At 32.1% G+C, this 19,400-nt stretch overlaps 1 protein-coding gene and 1 long non-coding RNA gene across 2 annotated transcripts; both read right to left on the reverse strand.

The window, feature by feature from the left end:
- Positions 1 to 1,378: 1,378 nt before the first annotated feature.
- LOC140183415 (uncharacterized) lies at positions 1,379 to 2,569 on the reverse strand. The gene has a single exon (XM_072231828.1). It carries the CDS (start codon positions 2,567 to 2,569, stop codon positions 1,379 to 1,381), a length of 1,191 nt encoding a protein of 396 aa, XP_072087929.1.
- A 14,829-nt stretch (positions 2,570 to 17,398) lies between these two features.
- Positions 17,399 to 18,343, reverse strand: LOC112770246 (uncharacterized). The gene is made up of 2 exons (XR_003186591.3): positions 17,987 to 18,343; positions 17,399 to 17,907 (listed from the first exon to the last, which is right to left on the reverse strand). It is a non-coding gene; the product is annotated as an uncharacterized lncRNA (long non-coding RNA).
- Positions 18,344 to 19,400: the final 1,057 nt, after the last annotated feature.

Here is a 19,400-nt window from a genome sequence, read left to right on the forward strand (position 1 = left end):
TGATAAATAAAATAAGTTATAGCTGTTTTTGATTGATTTTTTTTAGTTATCAAATATTTCTGTTAGTTTATATGTTAGGACTTAAGAGAGTATTTTGAATTAATTAGTTAATAAAACATACAAGAGAGTATATTATATTAATTTATGTAATTTATTCAACATGTCAGGATAATTAGATATAAGTAGTTAAATTAGATGTTAAGATAATTGACATGTAAGATTAGATTTTTTGCTTCAATTACTTTAGTACGTGCCATATATTTAATTTTTATCATGTCATATAGAATATTAGTTTAATTAAATTTGGGTCATAGTACTAAAAAAATATAGAGTAAAGTATTGTTTTTGTCCCCAACGTTTGGGGTAAATTCTATTTGTGTCCCTAACGTTTAAATCGTCCTATTTGTATCCCTAACGTTTGTAAAAGTGATTCAATGTTATCCTGCCGTCAATTACACATCATGAACGCTTTAGTTTGAGTTTTAAAAATTTCTTCTTGAAGTTAGAATACAAATATATGGGATAGAATAGATGATCCACTCCGAAAAGTAGCTCATCAAAGTTAAAACTAATTCCTACAACATTTACATAATTCACTTTTCTAGGAACATAATTGAATCTAAATACAAATAGTGGGTATAATATTAAAATCGAACACATCCAAGTGAGACCTAATTGAGAATGAGTACATCCAAGTGAGAATAATTGAAAAATATAATCTGATTTGTTAGTATAATTGATAGTAGGATAACAATGAATCACTTTTATAAATGTTAGGGATACAAATATGATGATTTAAACATTAGGGACACAAATAGGACTTACCCCAAACGTTGGGGACAAAAACGATACTTTACTCAAAAATATAACACGTTGTGTATATTAATAAATGCATTGTGTTTTATCTATTTTGATAAATAATTTATTTAATTAATTTAAATAAAAAATTCAAAATCATTATGGACTTACTAGTGCATCCTCGCGTGCCATGGATGAGTATGTCACCAAGGAATGAAATTATGTTATATATGATATAGAAATACGAATACAATGTTGTTAACTTGAGTTTAAAGTATTTAGAATACATCACTGATTGATGCTAAAGAGACTATATATTGTACTGACATGGTTATAAAATATTTTGGAATACTTCTCTATACACAACATTTATTGTCGAGTTTGACGACAATGATCCAGTATTCTGAATCACTACACGCAAGCACCTCTTTGACGTCACTTTTGATAATGCAACGTATAGTTGACCGTGTGTAAATATCGGTCTAGGTAAATATAATCCAACTATGCTTAAGGTCTGTTCCTGAGATTTGTTAATGGTCATAGCGAATGAGACAATGATCGGAAACTGTCTGCGTTGGAATCAAAATGGCAAAGCTTGGTTATTGGGAATCATATTCATTCTTGGTATTAGAACGACTTGGCCTATTTTGCTTCTTGTTAGCGTGATGCATTCAATTACATGGTTACCTAATCTCCTTATCTGTAATCTTATTCCGTTACATAACCCGTTTGACTGATGAATGTTACGTAGTAGCATGACTGGAAGACCCACTTTTAGAGTCAATTTATAAGGCGGCAAATCAGAGCAATTAATTGCATTAAGAACATCTAGTGTAAGTGTATCCAATTCAAATTCTATGTTTCCTTCTTCGAGACACAAAATATCTGAGTTTAAATAATTTTTCATATCGGCATCCACACGTTGCATTATAAATGAGTTAACATCGTTGACAAATTCTAGCGTTGGGGTCAAGATTGAATGATCTTTGAAGAATGATGTATTGTTGATATTAACCAACAAGTTGGGAAAAACAAAGTCAACCAATTGGTCGAAATCTTGAATTATAATTTCATTGGACATTACCACAATAGACTCACCATCAGTGGAATCTCCAACAATAGCATCACATATGTCCAGCAACCATGAAGCAAACTGAGAAACATTAATGAGTGATGTATAAGTTGCTCTAACAGTTAAACGCATGTTAATTATTAGTCTTAATACATTACAGTGTTGCCATAGGTAAGATGAGTTTATAGCTGCTTGGACAATATCTTGGCGAGATCCCATTGGAATTACAAGTAGAATTTGCTTGAAGTCACCATCTAAAACCACAACCTTTCCTCCAAATAGTAGTTCTGGATTATAGTAAGGCTCAAACCTAACAATGTCCCTTAAGCATCTGTCGACAGCTTCATAGCATAGCTTATTCAACATCGGTGCCTCATCCCATATAATAAGTTTTGCTCTGCAAACCAATTTAGACAATGTGGTGCCTTGCTTAATGCAACAAACCGAGTCTTCATTCAAGTCCAATGGTATCTTAAATCTTGAATGTGCAGTACGTCCATTTGAAAGCAATAAAGAAGCAATACCACTAGATGCAACATTCAGAACAATTTCCCCTTTGCTCCTCATAACCGTTGAGAGAGTGTTGTAGAGAAATGTCTTACCGGTTCCACCATACCTATAGACGAAAAAAAAGCCACCTTGATTTCCATTTACAACATTGATAATCACATCGAATGCTTTCCTTTGATCTACATTCATGTTTGTTAAGTTTGTATCCAACTAATTGTGCAGAACATCGACATCAAAGTTCAGTTCATCCATGATTAACCGATCATCTAACCCTTTAATAGTGCCAAAGCTTGGAAAAGGCATCTCATCAAACTCTCTTAGTGATCTACCATTAGCCTGTAGTTTTTCTTCTATCTTTGAAAGAGTCATATTCATTATCTAGTCTTCGGATAGTTGCAGGTCTATCAAGGATACACAACGACGCACATATTAAGTAGATATGAATTACTTGAACTTAATATGAATTAGCACCAGGAACAAAGATGTAATAATTCAACTTACCTACAGACTGTATGAATTTTCTTTGAAAGTAAATAATATCTTCAGACAAAACATCATAACATTGCTGACACACATTTTCAAGTCTATCCATATTATTTGACAATAAGAGCACCACGAAAAGGTCACGGATATAGTTTGCAGAAGCCCAATTACCTGCTTCTAAGATGGTATCAATAAATTCTTTACCATCTTGCAGAAGACCCAATGCATAACATGTTTCTTTGAACGTGCTATACACAATGCCTGCAATTGTACGTATGTCAACAAAACTTACACACCCCTTTTGAATGTTGAGCAGAAGTTTTAGGTAATATTCTTCACCACTTCCTCGTGGAACATGAGTAAGTCTGCCGATTGAGAAGCCTTGTTTCCTTGGCATCCACAAAGAAATGTCTTCCTTCCACACGAACTTATTTGAAAACTGGCTATATGTAAGAGTACGACCAAATGGAAATAACCTATTTGCAAGCATCCAAGCTAGCATCTTTGTAGGCTTGTCGTCCACCTGTCAATGACGTCAACTATGTTTTCATAGTCTCTAAAAACCACCGGATGTTCATCTGGTAAGTGAAAAGGTAATCTAATTACTAAAGGTTTTTTTTGTATGTCGTACCCAAATATCTTCCAAACAGCTTCGCAGGCTGATATGTACCTGCAATCATAATAATTCCTAATCTCATCAATAACCTTTTCAAGTTGCCCTTCTTCATTGCTCTAATAGAAAGAAGCAATGACATGATCATTTCCTTTGTGAACATATTTAAAAAAATATTTTATTGCTAATGTTTGACATGTATGATCAACGTTGATATGGCAACAGTACTTTAGCAACAACGATTGGTTGTACGGGACAATGTATGAGTTATCGAGAACTATGTTTTTCTTCATGATTGTTCTGCCATTGTCTCTTCTTTTATACTTGGGGAAGCCTACCTCATCCATTACAGTTCTTAATCTAAATTGTTTTGAAAAAAATTTGGAGCAACGACTGTTGGACATGCATGGGCTAGTATTGTTATGCCTGCCACATGGACCATAGACCATGAACTTCAAAACTGTTGTATATAGTTTAGGCCTGCTATGCTTGTCAGGGATCTCTGCTGATATATGCTTGTCTATATCCTCAGGTGTTTTCAGTTTAAATAGAGGATGCATGAACAACAATATATGAGCGTGCTGTAAATTGCACTTCTGGAATTCAACTATGCACACGTCTACAAATAAGACGACCAATTAAAAAAATGAGGCAACATGTAATTAAACATAACATTATCTATACTTACAGCTAGATATTTTGCCAAAGAGCTTTCCTTGCTTGAAGTATGCAACCAATTGACTCAGCTTGATATTAAAAATCCTTGAAAAACTATGTCAGGCCGGTCTTCTGCTTTGAATATCGTATCTTTCAAAAGATGCTTAATTTCATCCCACTCAGGGTTGCATGTTATATTGATAAAGTAACTTGGGTAACCTGCATACTTGCAAATTGCAAAGGCATCTTTACAGTTATTAAACATGTATCTAGGTCCTCCAATGAAGCTGCGAGGAAGGATTATCCTCTGCCCAATTGACACATCATTTGTCTCTCCCAAACCAAAGACTCATGTAGTGCATTATATTTTTCAACCCTTAGTTTTGGTTGATTGTGTCTAATGAAGCTGTCGTTCTGCCTCGATCATAGTATATGCATCAACTGAGAATTGCTGAAATAATCTCCTTCTTGATTGTAGAAGTATTGGTGATTCATTGCATCGAATTTGTATTCAGTATGCAAAAAACTCCCTCATGCTGATAGTCTTCCTTTTCTTATTAGCATCAAGTCCATAACGAATGGATGTCTAGATGCCAATCCTAAAACCATCTTCTCCATAAGGGAATAATAACGGATATTGAAGAGCCAAGTACAACGGATATAGAACATCAATCCTTTGCAACCTGTTTGACATAAATTGTACTATAATATCCCTCTCAAGAATTGAGTCATCAATGTCCCCTAACACTAAAATTGCAACCTCAAACTATCAAACATAGTTGGTGAGTTATATACTCTTCCATCTTTATTCCACTTTTTGATTAGCTTTAATTTGATTTTTGGGTTTGAACCCTCTGCAAATCTATCTCTAGCAAACCGAAAGGTCTTTGCAAGAGGATTGTGCACATCTAACATCTCTTTAAGAGCAGTCACAATTTAATAGTCAACAATATTTGTTGCTTCTGTAGAGCTAAAATTAGAACAAACATGTTGTATAATATATTACGTACACGTAGAGATGAACAACTATAGTGCATTTTTAAGTTGTGTGGATAATAAATGATTTTAGATGCAGATTTATAACAATAAACAGGAATTACCTCACAGCAGTTATCCTATTTTGCACTTCATTCTTAGTGTCATATATATACTGTTGAGCAAACCTTGGCTTATTATTGTCAAAAGGAATTAAGCTTCCAATGGAATGGTAGTTTTAAGCACTCAATAAAAAAAAGATGGAGGTGCTGACCCGTTATTGATAGCATGATTGACTTTTTCAACCATTGATGTAAATGAAAACATGGAGTTAAATTTTCTTATATTTTTTTGGAAGTACCTGGCTTTGTCATTATTCATACTATGTAGGTCCTGTAGGGTTTGTGGTACTATTTTTAGTATTGATAGTTCTACTTTACCATCCATGCAACATAGTCCAAATTTTGGTACAATATTTCTCCTACTTTTCGATAGTCTCTCGCCTTCCCACATTGATGCATTACAGTACAAATAATGGTGCACTGGATCACCTGCATCCCAAGCATCTGAAATTTGAAATGGCATGTCACATGATAATGAATTCCATATCTAAGTTTCATGTGTCAATATAAGCAAATTATGCGCTAATTAATTACATCTGCATGAATAGTAAATCTATCGTCAAACCTTCTTCGTGAAAAGCTGCCACATTGTACACCAAGTGTTGATGGTCTTGATCTGTTGATAAATTTTTTGAATGGAGGCAAAAATATATTAAAATATATTTTGTTGAACATTGATATATTTATATTTTGAGATACACAAAATATATATAATTTGAAACTAAAATTATGTATGTGTATCAGGAAAAAAAAAGTTAAAACAAAGAATATTAATTAAAATTTATTTAAGAGGTTAATTTTTTTCAATTAATATCAGTTATTTTTTTAAATTATTTTATTTATCTTAAATTTAAACTCTCAATTATCTAAAAAATGAGAAATTTTATAATTTAAAAAAGTTAATTAATATTAATATTGGTTAACTTAAAATTGGGTTCTTATAATTTTTTTATTATTTAATATATACATAATTTTTTTCTTTTCTCCCGAATTTTGGAAAAAAAAGTTAAAGATTTCACTTATATTTTAAAGATTAAATATGAGTTTAGTGATTTACTATACTCATTAGCTAATTGACTAATTTTAAAAAGAATATTATCACTACTTATTATTTTATTTATTTCTAATTGTGATACTAAATTAAATTTAATACGATATATAACTGCATATTAAATTTAATAAAATAACATAATTATCAAAATAGTCATTTATAATTTAATGTAGAGACAAAGATAATATAAGAATGAGGTCAAATATATTTATTTATGTATAATTATTAACATTTGTGTTTTCAAAGTCTAGTGAGGCAAGTGCCCCCCTCTGGCTAACCTAGGTCTTCTTACAAGTGTATTTTTTTTAGATGGATAGTCTTCCCTATTTAAATAATAAATTAATTCACTAATAAATAGAAATGTACCTTCTTCCAAATGAGCATAATAATGTTCCATGAAGTCAGAGTCCAGCCTAATGTCGTCAAAGATGTCGGTCGCTGCATTATTTTCAATGTTTTATGTATACATGAATATGATGAATATAATTATTTGTTCATTTAGCTTATTAACGGTATCTTGTGACCACCATGCTAACCTTTTGTTAATGACATTTAAGGGTAAAATACAATTTAAAGGAATTAGTTAGAGGTCCTACCTTGATCCTCCGTCATTAAATAATTGGTATTTTGGGTACAATCTATTGTAGCTGAGGCTTCGGGTGCTCCATAAGGAAGGTGTGTCTCCTGTGATAGTGATCCATTTTGTACATTCCGTGCAAGTTTAATACTTAATTATTATGATCCATCAGCTGTTTGGTACATGATCCTCTAACATTAGAGAAGTTTAAAAGAAGGAGCATGTTGCGGAAAAGCTAACCGTGAATATAATGATGGAGTTCGGTGGCATTGTAGTAAAGGTTATAGTTGTTTACTTTAGAATTGACTACATGGGAATTTTCTATTGTCGAAACCGTGGAGCGCTTGTAAGTATGCTTTGCATTAAATTTTTCACATACATGGCCCCTTACCTAGTTGGTTACATTTTGACTTGCAGTGATGCAAATATAGGAACGAGAATGCAATAGAAAGTTTTCATTAGTACCATAATGAATTTTAGATAATCTATAAGCAATGCATATACCTCGGACACTCAAGAAAATTGAGTCATTATGTCCACCATTGGATCCGGTTATTAGTTCCGATGTCAACTTCAATGAGTGTTTCATTGTTGGTATTATAGATCTTGGGAAGGTTTTCCATACAACCATTTGAGCGATGGCGATATATTTTCTGAATCCTTCCAATGATGGAATCATGAGCTTGGTGGCTACTTTGGTGAACTGCAAAGTAAATGGTCATAATTTTATTCTCACAGAATACTTGATGGACCAAATTTGCTCGTTGAACCAATTAAACAGGTCAAGAGAGTGAGTAATACCATTAGAAATGTCTGCAAGAAGAGTATGCCTCGGGTGGAAAAAGTTGGGGTAGTTTTTTTTCTATGGATGCAGTAATGGCATTTTTAGTCCCATGCAGTTGAGGATGATCAACCACATTTGTTAATGAGGATAAATCAATTGATGTGGCCGATTGCTGTGATGAAGACGATTTACGCATAAGCATGTCTGAGTTTTCTCTTAAGGGGAAGTATTGTTGTCCTGCTTGAACCTAAAACATTTAAATCACACATTGAAAACAATAAAAAATGAGAACCCTAATGAACATAGTTAAGGAATCAATTTAGCCTAATTATAGATAAACAAGATGCAAACCCATCGTTGTATCTTGTTCAAGTGATGGCTGTTGTCTCTGTCTTCTTTGGTCGTGCAATATTAATCTCCTCCTTAACCTAGCTAATTTAGGACTCAGCATATATTTATTATAATCCATCGTATACAACACGACCAAATATATGTGATTCTTTAAATAAAAGACTCAAGGTTTGGACAACGACAATGTTTAGTACATATAGCTTCAAACAAAACTAAATTAAATTTGTGAAAGCAACATGTTTGGAGTAAATAAGGAATGATACAAATGAAGAAGGAGATAAAGGATTAAGAAATTTAGGCGGGAATTTTGAGTGCAGCATATCAAGTGATGCTGTTACTTAATAGAGAGTCGATCTGCATGGGTTGATAATTTTATTATATTCTATTTCTATTCTATTCTAAAATTTAACATAGAATGGTACATGTTGAAGATCTATAAATATCTATAAATATATATATATATTAATATATTAACCTATCATATCACTACAAGAAAATAGAGTTATTTTGACACTTTATATTTTAACATCATAATTAAATGTCAAAATTAATATATATTTTTGACAAATATCACAAATGTCAAATTTTCTATATTTTCTTGACGAAAAATTTGACCGTAGAAAATTACTCCTCAATTTTGACACTCATTTGTTTTCAATTTACTCAACTATTTTTTTTCTTCTTTGGGCTCTGTTAATTTTGACATCACACTGCTCTCAGTTTAGGATTATACTACTCATTCTTTATCTTCAAAATCTCAATTTATTCTTTAGTTTCAAGATCACATCTCATTCTTTGTTAAAATTTTTTGTTGAGAATATTTTATAGTCAATAAGTGTCAAAATAAATAGTATTTTTGACAATTAATAAGTATCACAGAAAATATGTTCTCAAAATTTTCTAACAAATTATTTTTGACAGTCAATATTTATCAAAATAAGATTTAAATTTTTTTCACAATCGCTTATATGTTAAAAATACTATTTTTGACAAAACTTTTATTAACATATTTTCATAGTTAAAATAATGTCAAAATTTATTTTTTTGACAAATTTTAATTTTCTTTTATACATTATAACCCTAAAAAATAATCTATATTGTTGTAGTGTATCTATTAACATTTATATATATATATATATATATATATATATATATATATATATATATATATATATATTATACATTATTATGTCTAGCGATTGATATATGTTTTTATTTATATTTATGTTTATATTTATATTTATTTGTAGACACATCTCGACATATCTATGTTACTAATTTTCTTATATTTATCAAAAAATTTATAAATATAGCATATTTTTTAATCATTTGTTATGGGTCATGGTCTTTATTATTGGGCTTATGCCCGTGACAGGCTCATATTAAAAATGAGTATGTGGACCTATTATATAATCCTATTACAATTCTTATTGCCAAAAAAAGAAAAGTACAAAAATTAAATAAATATAAAATTATATTTTTGGATTGAATTCTAGGAGGAAAAAAATGTAGTATTTGAATTCTAACAAACCATAAATTGATAAGCAATTTATTCAAATTACATTTAAAAGATTTTAATTAATTGTTTATTCAAGTTACGTTTAAAAGGTTTTAATTAATTTTATAGCTTATTAAAATTAGAATCTTTCCATCTTAATATGTCTATAGTTTAAATTTTTTATTTCATATACTTATTATCAATTAGAGCTGAACTATTATTATTATTATTATTGATAAATTTTAAAATAATAAAAACCAATACTCACTTGATTTGTAAATGACAAATGGTCTGAGCTTATTATGAGTTAATGTGCACTTAACATATATAGTATCATTTATTAAATTTATATGCATCATATGCAATGCATGTGCTTGTCTTTTTTGTATCACGATAAATAATGTAATGCATCATCAAGAGAAGAAAATACCAAAAAGAAATAATAGAAACAGAAATGATTGATACGATCAAAGTCTTCAATCTAAAAATTTTGCTTGTTCTTTTACATTGAAAGGCACATAAACTTAATACATAATAACTACATCACATGGAGTCAGAACATGGTCATGAAAAGTAACTACATGAACCATTTCATAGTTCTTGTAACAACTCTAATTTTTGCACTAATGCGAGTTTTTCTTAAAATAATATTTTAAAGCGATTTATTTTATTTTGACGAGTCAATTTTGAACTCCGAAGTAAAATAAATGGTAATATAAGTTTATTATTATGTTATTTATTTATTTTTCTTGCTCTAATTATAATGGAGTCTAGATAATAATATTAATATTATTATCAATTCCGACTTTTACCGATAAAATTAATTATTGGTATTTCCTGATGAGCTTAAAATTACTAATGCTTCGTCAAATATCTTTTAATTCCTAAGTTACTAATGTCATTTATGTTAGTAACTCATATATATTTAAACTTATTCTTATTATTATTAATATTAATATTATTGACCGAAAGAAGAAAAAAGAAAAGAAAAGAAAAAGAACTAAAAGAGAATGATGTATTAAGTAAAAAGATCTCTGCCACAGAAGGACAGAGAGCAGTTATTGAGAAGATTTTAATGAACATCTACCACAGTTGAGTAGATAGAAAAGAAGGTATTAATTAAAGAAATTTCTACCGCAGTAGAGTAGAGAGCAAAGATTAAAAAAAATTGAGTGCTGTTGGGCCTTAGTGCCAAATGTCTAGTGAGGATGGCGATGCGTAACGCTCACTTGATACTATAAGGACAGCTCAGTGAGGACGGCGATGCGTAAGGTTCGCTGGAGACCGAAAGGAAGGTTCCTCCATAAGGACGGCGATGCGTAACGCTCATGGATGGGACGTTGGCTTAGATAAGGACGATTGTACAAAACGCTTATCTCAGAACCAGTGTCGGGAATTGGGAAACAAACTGACACATGAGCTCATGGCCTGTATAGAGCTAGACATGTATCATACTTGTTTGTGCATATTGGTTTGTGATTGTGTTTTCTATGATTTGTTGTGCTTGTGATTGGATTCTATGTTCTGTAATTGCTGAGTTGGATTATACTTTGTTGACTGTTGTTATCGACTGAGAACATAATGAAACGAACTTAACTTCTAACTCTGACTCACTAAGAACTCCCCAGTTTTTACCCCTTCCTTCCTTCCCCATCAGATGTGATTGAGATTTCCTCCTCTGACGACAGTGGATGCTGGAGAGCCGAGTATGTAACTTTTTGGGAGTTTTTGTGATAGCTTAGGTTTGGTATTAGTCTCTCACTTTTGATTAGACTCATTGAGAGAGTAGGGTATACATAGTTGACTAGGCTAGTTCGGCGCCAACTTATGGGTTTTTTCTATGGACTAGGGCTCGAAGTGTTGATTTGTACATATTAGCAAGATGTGAAGGGTTGTATGCTAACTTATGATATATATATATATATATATATATATATATATATATATATATATATATATATATATATATATGTATGTATGTATGACATTACCCTTATATGTATGTATGATCTATGCTATATGTTATGTTTATATATAATGTTGGCTTTGTGTATGTTTTATTTGATTTCTTATTATGGCTTGTGTATGTTTAATTAGTTGTTCTTGCAAATCTTTTTTATAAAATAAAAGTTTTTCTCCAAAAATTTGATAGTGCGCTAATACGACTACAAGCTTAATAATAAATAGCTAAAGTTTTAGGTGAGCAAGTCGGTGACAGTCGGTTTCTAGTATGATCATGATGTACTGAAAATTGGGTCGTTACAGTTCTCATTTCATCTAATTGTTGATTGTTGATATTGTGCCGGTCCGACTATATGAGAACATCTATTAATAATGGTTCAAAGAGTAACTCAACCCAAAAAGAAATCATACGTGATATAGGCATATGACCAAAAGAGGTGATAACAAACCAAAACTAATGTGGTACAAACTGCATCAGCGTTTCTAGACTTCAACATACATGAAAGATTCATTCAAGGGACATGCTGTGAATATCAAAATACTACCAATCCTTAATAAGTTATCCCTTACTAAACCTCTCCACCCTGTATTAAGTTCCACTTCGATGAACATAAGTGTCATCTTCCAGCGGAGTCTCATGTGATATTGAAATCCACCATGCTGGAGTAAACATACATGATAAAATCTAGATGGAAAGGCATGCATTGCAAAATTAGTAGGAACAGTCTGTACAGACACAAAGCCAAATGTTAGCATAACAATGTTAAATAATATAATCATCTAGAACTTGAGTGATTTTATATATTTCATCGGCACATAATGTAATTACCAAGTAGGAGCACTGAATGTCGTGATTAGTTAACTTGCGTACAAATAAGCAATAAGGTGCGTTGATGCTACATTTGTCTGGGGAGTATAAACCGAAAGGTCCACCATTGAAGCCAACAAAATCGAAAGGACGTCCACGGCAATCGACTAACTGTCCAACTGGATAAGTTGGCATGAATTCATGAAATTTAACAGGCATGGTAGTAAGAACTCTGTTCAAATCAGCGGGTTTGTCAGTGTGGTCATCGACGTGGTTGTTATTTCCCATACTTGGTTGCTGCATACTAACGTCCTCTTCATTAACAGGCGGGACAGCATTCAGATCAATATCTAAATGTCTTGAAATTAGCTTGCATTTTGGAATCTCTAAATCAACATCATGAGGTTCAACATTGCTTGTCCTTTTAAAGAAAGGTTTTCTTTCAACAGGCACTGCATGCTTACTGTAACGGTCCTTGTTGGTCGTCTGCCTGTTGGTCACTTTAGCAGATTTTTTCTTCTTTTTCTTGTTCACTTTGTACGATCCATAGTGGAATCACTCAATCTCATCAAATAAAGGGCCAGTTTGAATAACTTGTTTGCCATTATCTGAGGAATTATCATCTAAACGACCCTTCATATAGTGGTACAGAATTGGGAGGCTTGCCATCTTATCAATCCTGACCTTAATAACATAAAAGATGTCGTTGAAAAGGTAGCGGAGCTTTATGGTCCCCCCCTGTTTGAGGCCATAAAGTTGAACCAAGAAGTGTAAGCCTTCCATAATATAGGTGGTGTTGTATCCCTTAGCTATTCTTAGGGTAATTTGGTTCCGATTGGTGTCTACAACTCTCATATTGTCATCCAAGAAATGGTTGTATTTCCTATAGTATAGGCTAGAGATAGAATGCATTTTCTATGGCAAATGAAGATAGATGAAGATTGATTAATAAAAATGGAAATGAATGGAAAGATGTATAGCATAAGTGTCAGCATTCAAGTTTCATGAAAGTTTTAAAAAATAATAGATGCATTGACTACATAAAAGAATAATTTCAACAATAATAAGCATTTTATACCGCAAAAGGATCAACTGTGAGGTAAAAGACACGACATTGTTTATCAATGTCAGAGGCTTTGTGATCGTTGTGCATTGTAGGTACTAAAAAGAAGTTTCTTCAATAATGGACCGAACCTAGAGAAGTAAATGAGGTACTTTCATACATATGTTTGGGGAGAGTTAAAGTAGTATATGGAAGGAGCAGAAAACACTTTGCTTCATACTAAATAGCATCTCCATCAATGAATGCAACAGGAATGACAAAAAGGTGTATTGAGTGCAATATATATTTAGTTATCTTTAGCTATGTATGTATTTATTACTATTTATAGGTGATTTACAGATGATGAGAGATATTTCAAATTAGCTAATCTGAATAAGGTTTTTCTACTTGTCTTATCTGCCGATTAAGTAATAAGTAATATGACAATTTAGGTTGTTTAAAAACTCATTGTAGGGACCTGCAGCAAAATAGGGATAGATAGTTTTAGATATCATCATTAGTATACTCTATTGATAACTTGTCACTACCCAAATTGTGAAGTATGGCCAACTCTATAAAAGTAGAGGTGGAATTTGTGCCAGAATGACCATCCCTCAGGCCTTGGTAATGACTCAATCCTAATTTAGCAGTTGAGTGTTCAAACTGCGTGTGTACATGATCTTCTAAAGGATTTATATCGTACATGAAGTGTGTTACTATAGTTATGAAAATGATGTTAGAGCAGGTGTGGGGTGTAGTTGAAGACGAATCGTGACAGCTGATTGACAGCCTGCTAAGAAGTTTGAAGTTGGCGGGTTTTGAATTATATAATGGAATATGATAGAGTGAAGGTTTGCATATTCTCAATTCATGGTTTGAGTAAATATATTGTTTCAGAATAACTATGATGGGAATTAATAAAGTCTAAATAAGCCACGTATTAAATCTTGTGTTACGATATAGTTCATAGACTGCAATGCCATTATTAATTAATATTTTTCCACATTATTATTTTAAGCAGATTATGTATATATGCACTATACTTTGCGTTCAAATTTTTTTCAATGGGTTTGATTTCATATAGTAACCATGAGGACTTACATGGTGTATGAAAAAAAGTGTATTTTAATGTGCATGAATCATTGATTAACTACTCTGCATATGAATGGATTTCCTCTTGGGCTATTTGTTATTTACTTTTGGAATTATATATTGAAAAGTAACACTCCTTGCAAGGAATCCGATAATTCCTTATGCAATTGTGACCACAACATTTAATTAAAAGAAGAATTTGCGCCATTGATGCAGTGTGATAATTCACTATTATAATTATAAAGAGAATCAAACAAAGGATTGTCTTTTTATTTCTCATCCACATTATAAGCATAACAATGGTAAGTTGCAATCTTCAAATATGAAAGCAGATATGAAATTTAGACTATTTATAGGGTGAAACACTATCGAATCATTTTCATATTTGTTCCATAATAAGTGTGAATTGTCATAGATTGAGCTAGATTGAAATTTTTTGTATACAAATTAGTTATTTATGCAGCAAAACATTCCTCTCATAGATCAGCGATATTGAAATCGTTAGCGTTAAAGGAAAAGCCAACATTTATGTTGGAACAATGAAGTAAATAAAGTTCAGCATGACTTAGCTATTAAATGGATTTAAACGCGTGTGCACAACCAAGGACATGAATTAAAAAAACTTGCATTCTAATGAAACAAATTACTCAAATCACAGCTTGGCCATAACATTGACTTTGGAATTAAATCTAAATCACGAAATTAAAGCTAACTGAAATAGAGGACTACTCACTAGCTAAAACCCAAACTAATGTTACCATTTTTCATATCTTAAAAATCTTTACGTGCATCATTGTCTCGTCATTTGAAAAAATAAAAAATTACAAAATAGTTCCGGATTTAAACTCATTGTATTTAGCAAACAGCTTCCAACCACGCGTAAGATATAACCTAGCTTTCCTTTTTTAGCTCCATCTCAACCCCATGTGGTAACAAGAGCCATTGTCTAGAATCACCTTGACATGGTTGTGTTTGCTAGGAAATGCACTCTCAGCAAATCTAAGGGAAATGATCTTGTAATTGAGGACCACAGAAAATAGAAAAATTTAAACAACTTGTTAGGTATTTTTGGATGAAGTATACTAAGCACGAAAGTAGAAAAAATTAGGATGATTACCACAGCACTGTTGTCAACCTGGTTGGAAGTGAGAAGATTAAGGCAACTATAGACATGAGGTCCTTGAATGTTTGAGTCGGGGCTACTAGTGGTTAAAAGTGTAGCGTATTGGTTTGATTCGACCTTCCCAATGAAGTGAGTTTGTGGTTTAATAATGGAACAAACATGATTGATGGTACCATTGCAATATGGGGATGCCTATTGGGAAACTTGGGTTGGATCCTGGCCAAATCTGTTGTATTTCTTAGGCATGGTATGTGACGTGCTGGCAGCAGAGTGGCTCGAGTCTTTCTAAAAAAAAGACTTAGACAGCAGAAAAGCACTGAGGAAACCATCTTGTCCCTGGAAGCCTGTGAGCTGAAGATCTTGCTTGTAGACAGTTTTCACCTCGGAGGTGTTCCCAGTTGAAGCAGGGAAAGGTATGGTGGCAATGGGATTATGAAGAGTTTCATGTAGAAAGGTATTTTGCAAATTAACTTCCAGAACTGGCATATCTTCATAGTTCGAATGAACCAAATCTGAAGGAGTCAAAGCTGGTGGTGTTTGTTGGGCAGAAAGGTTCTTGGCTGGTGGTTTATTTTTGTGCAAAATATTAGAAGTTGGATATGTAAATTCATTTTGCATCATGAAGCTATCATTGACTTTTATAACAACAAATATGTCCAACCCAACGTACAATAACCTCATCCAGCTACCATGGTTGAGCCCGTAACATGTGACCAAATTATGAAATACATAGAGTATGTAGCTAGTAGGAAACCATTTGCTCAATGATAGCTCAATTTGATTGTCATTCATGTCTATTACAATCACCCTATCTCAAAGATGTTCCCTATACTTCCTATAAAATAGAGAGGTTAACTCATATGTAACGTGAAACAGAGATTAACATAATCATAAGTTTCTTGTTTTTTAAAAAAAGAAGAAAAAATATATATGAATCTTTTGGGAGCTATTTATGATTCAAGGGTGAATAAATAAGACTTACAGCTTAGGGATCCACATGAAGATAAAATATATGATTTTTGTCAAAGTATGCAAGAATGAGCCTACTCTCCTCCATGGTTGGTAATAATAGAGGTAGAAATATGTATGGAACTGTTGTGATAGTTAGCTTATGACTATTCTACTGGCCCTTATAAAGTAATTAGCAATGTCTGTTTAGACTAAAAAAAATGCAGGTATGGTGTTTGAATAGGATAGTTGTAAATATATATTGACTTTCCAAAGAAGAAGACAGGTACATGAAGCCACTTTATATATTTTATCTTGGAATAGCATGAACAGATGTAGATAAAGCACAGTTTTTAAGAAGGAGAGATCATACACAAAAGACACTTGTGCTTTGATGGGGTAAGGTAAGAAATATTCAATAGGGATTCAATAGGGATATAGGGAAATAATGATTTCAAATAAATCAAATAAATATATCAATAAAGGAGGTTCCAAACATCATTCCCTGATGCTAGTTGTTAGAAAAGTAGATTTATATAATTTTAGTAAACAATAAATTTTAGATTTTATATTGAATTAGAAATTAAAAATTTGGAAATGAAAAAAAGGTACATAAGGGTATGTAAGAGTTCATATCCTGTCCTTGGGCCTCCCTTTTAGAGTGCCGGTTCATTTATTGACATGCAAAAAATTTGTCTCGTATACATGCTTCAGTCACTATTACTCTAATTGGTAACTTAAACTATACAATTCTAAAGACAACTCCATAAGGAATCTATATTAAAATAATAAAAAAGTGACATCTTTTTTAATGGATATGAAAATGATTAAAAAATGTCTGGACACATCTTCCATGCATTGAATCATTATCCAGATTATTTATCATAAGTCTTAGGTTATATATTAATTTAGATTTAGATAGTAGGATGCAATTATTAAACAACACACTATGATTGGATTAAAGGAACCAAACATAAGAAGCAAGTGCATATCATAGATATTGCTTTTGCTCCACATACATAATAAGCATTACACGCACACAATGACTCGCATGGTTTGATTGCATTAGACCATGCGTTATTGGATGACATAGCTAAAGGAAAAAAAACAACGACATCACTTCATTAAAAGACACTACACGAAACCATAATTATATGCAACATTGATACTGGGAAATATTCTATGATACTTGAGCTTGATCATTAGTCTACCATATATTTTGCTTGAGAATCTATCCAGACACTAATCTTGGTAGACTTTATCAACCTCGAAAATTCCATCTTCGAGCTTTCTACACTTTGATGATGATCCATTCTTAGAGTCTAGATAAAGATCAATGAGTTGCTTAGACCATCCACCACTAATAATGTTTCTTTTGGGGGGTTAAGAAAGCATCATTAGAGTTTTCCACCAAAGCCTCAACAGAAGGAGAACTCATGCCCTGCATTTTAACTATTTTTTAACTAAATATATGACCCCTTTAATGCTCAACTTAACGATTTTCACCATTTGATAGTTACCTTTGGCGTGTCGGTGGAAGCGGGTGCGGCAGTGCAGGCGACGCGATAGCTCTTGGTGGCTTCATGGACGGCGACGGTTCGTAAGGAGTTCAGCGCGAAGCTGACAGCGACTCCCTCGCGATGGTGCAAATGGTAGCAACTCCCTCTCCCCCTCTCTCTCTCTCTCTCTCTCTCTCTCTCTCTCTCTCTCTCAGACGCACTCTATCTCTCTCTACCCTCGGTTCTCTCCTGCGATGGTGGTGCGGCGTAATGGCGAGCTGTGTGGCCGTGAGGCGCGACACAAGACGGCTCTCCTTCCTCCTTTTCCCCCTCAGTACCCCCTTCTCTCTTTCCTTTTCTTTCCTTTATTTTTCTGTCGTTGCTGCTGTTGTGTTAGTGTGTATTAGGAAAAGGATGGCGGTGGGTGAGTGGCGGTGGTTGGGTTAGGGTTTTATGTGTTTGATTTTAGAATTAGGGTTTAATTTGGGACAAATGTAAAATTATGAATTTTTGAGTAAATTAGAGTTTTGGTAAAATTTAATAAAATTAAGGTATTATATTAAATTAAATTCTAAATTAATCCCTTAAAATTATTTTAAAAAATATTATTTAATTACCAATTTGATGATTGGCTTTTAATTAAGTATTTTAATTTAAAATATAAGACAATATAATTAATTTTCTTTGTTTATAAGAATTAAGATATTAAATTCCAAAATCTTAATTATTTAAACCAAATCATATCAAATTCTTATTATTTTACATTTGTTAAACTTTATAATCTAAATATAGAAAATAATTTGATAATTATAAAATCAGATAAAACCTTAAAGTATTTTAAACTCAATTAATCAAAATTTTCTTTAATTATCTTTAATAAAATAATTTCCGAGACTAAAGTACTTCTTAATGAATAAATAAATCGAAATTAACTCTTAATAAGATTTTCTAAAATTTCTGGGTCTTACACTTAAACCATGATATTTCTACTAGAAAGAATATTATATAACCTTTTCTAATATTAACTAATACTGAGCCTTTATGTCGATATCGCGTACCAGTTTTTAGAAAATGTCAGAAAATTTGTTTTTATTCATTAAAATCACATGCCAAAGATCTCTAAGTAATAATAAAATATAAGTATTAATAATACTAAATGTTATACAAGTAATTCAAAATAAATTTAAATACAATACTTACCCCCTCTGTATAAAATTAAATCTTAAGCAACAAGAGCGAGCGGACTCTATGAAAGTAACTTGATTCATAAACAAATTCTACTAATCGTCTGCAGTTTCATACTGAATTTTTAAGTATGTGTCACTGAAAGGGTAAAAAATTTTAGAATGAGACATAAACCGCAAGTTCTCAATAGAGGACGAGAATGCCATGAAAGTAAATATTAAAATGCAAACAGTTAAGTTATCTGAGAAAT

Source organism: Arachis hypogaea, chromosome 3 (genome assembly GCF_003086295.3).
Source record: "Arachis hypogaea cultivar Tifrunner chromosome 3, arahy.Tifrunner.gnm2.J5K5, whole genome shotgun sequence".
NCBI lineage: Eukaryota > Viridiplantae > Streptophyta > Magnoliopsida > Fabales > Fabaceae > Arachis > Arachis hypogaea.

Coding starts and splice junctions, on each gene's coding strand:
- LOC140183415 (XM_072231828.1), bottom strand. CDS start 2,569: ATGAATGTAGATCAAAGGAAAGCATTCGATGTGATTATCAATGTTGTA.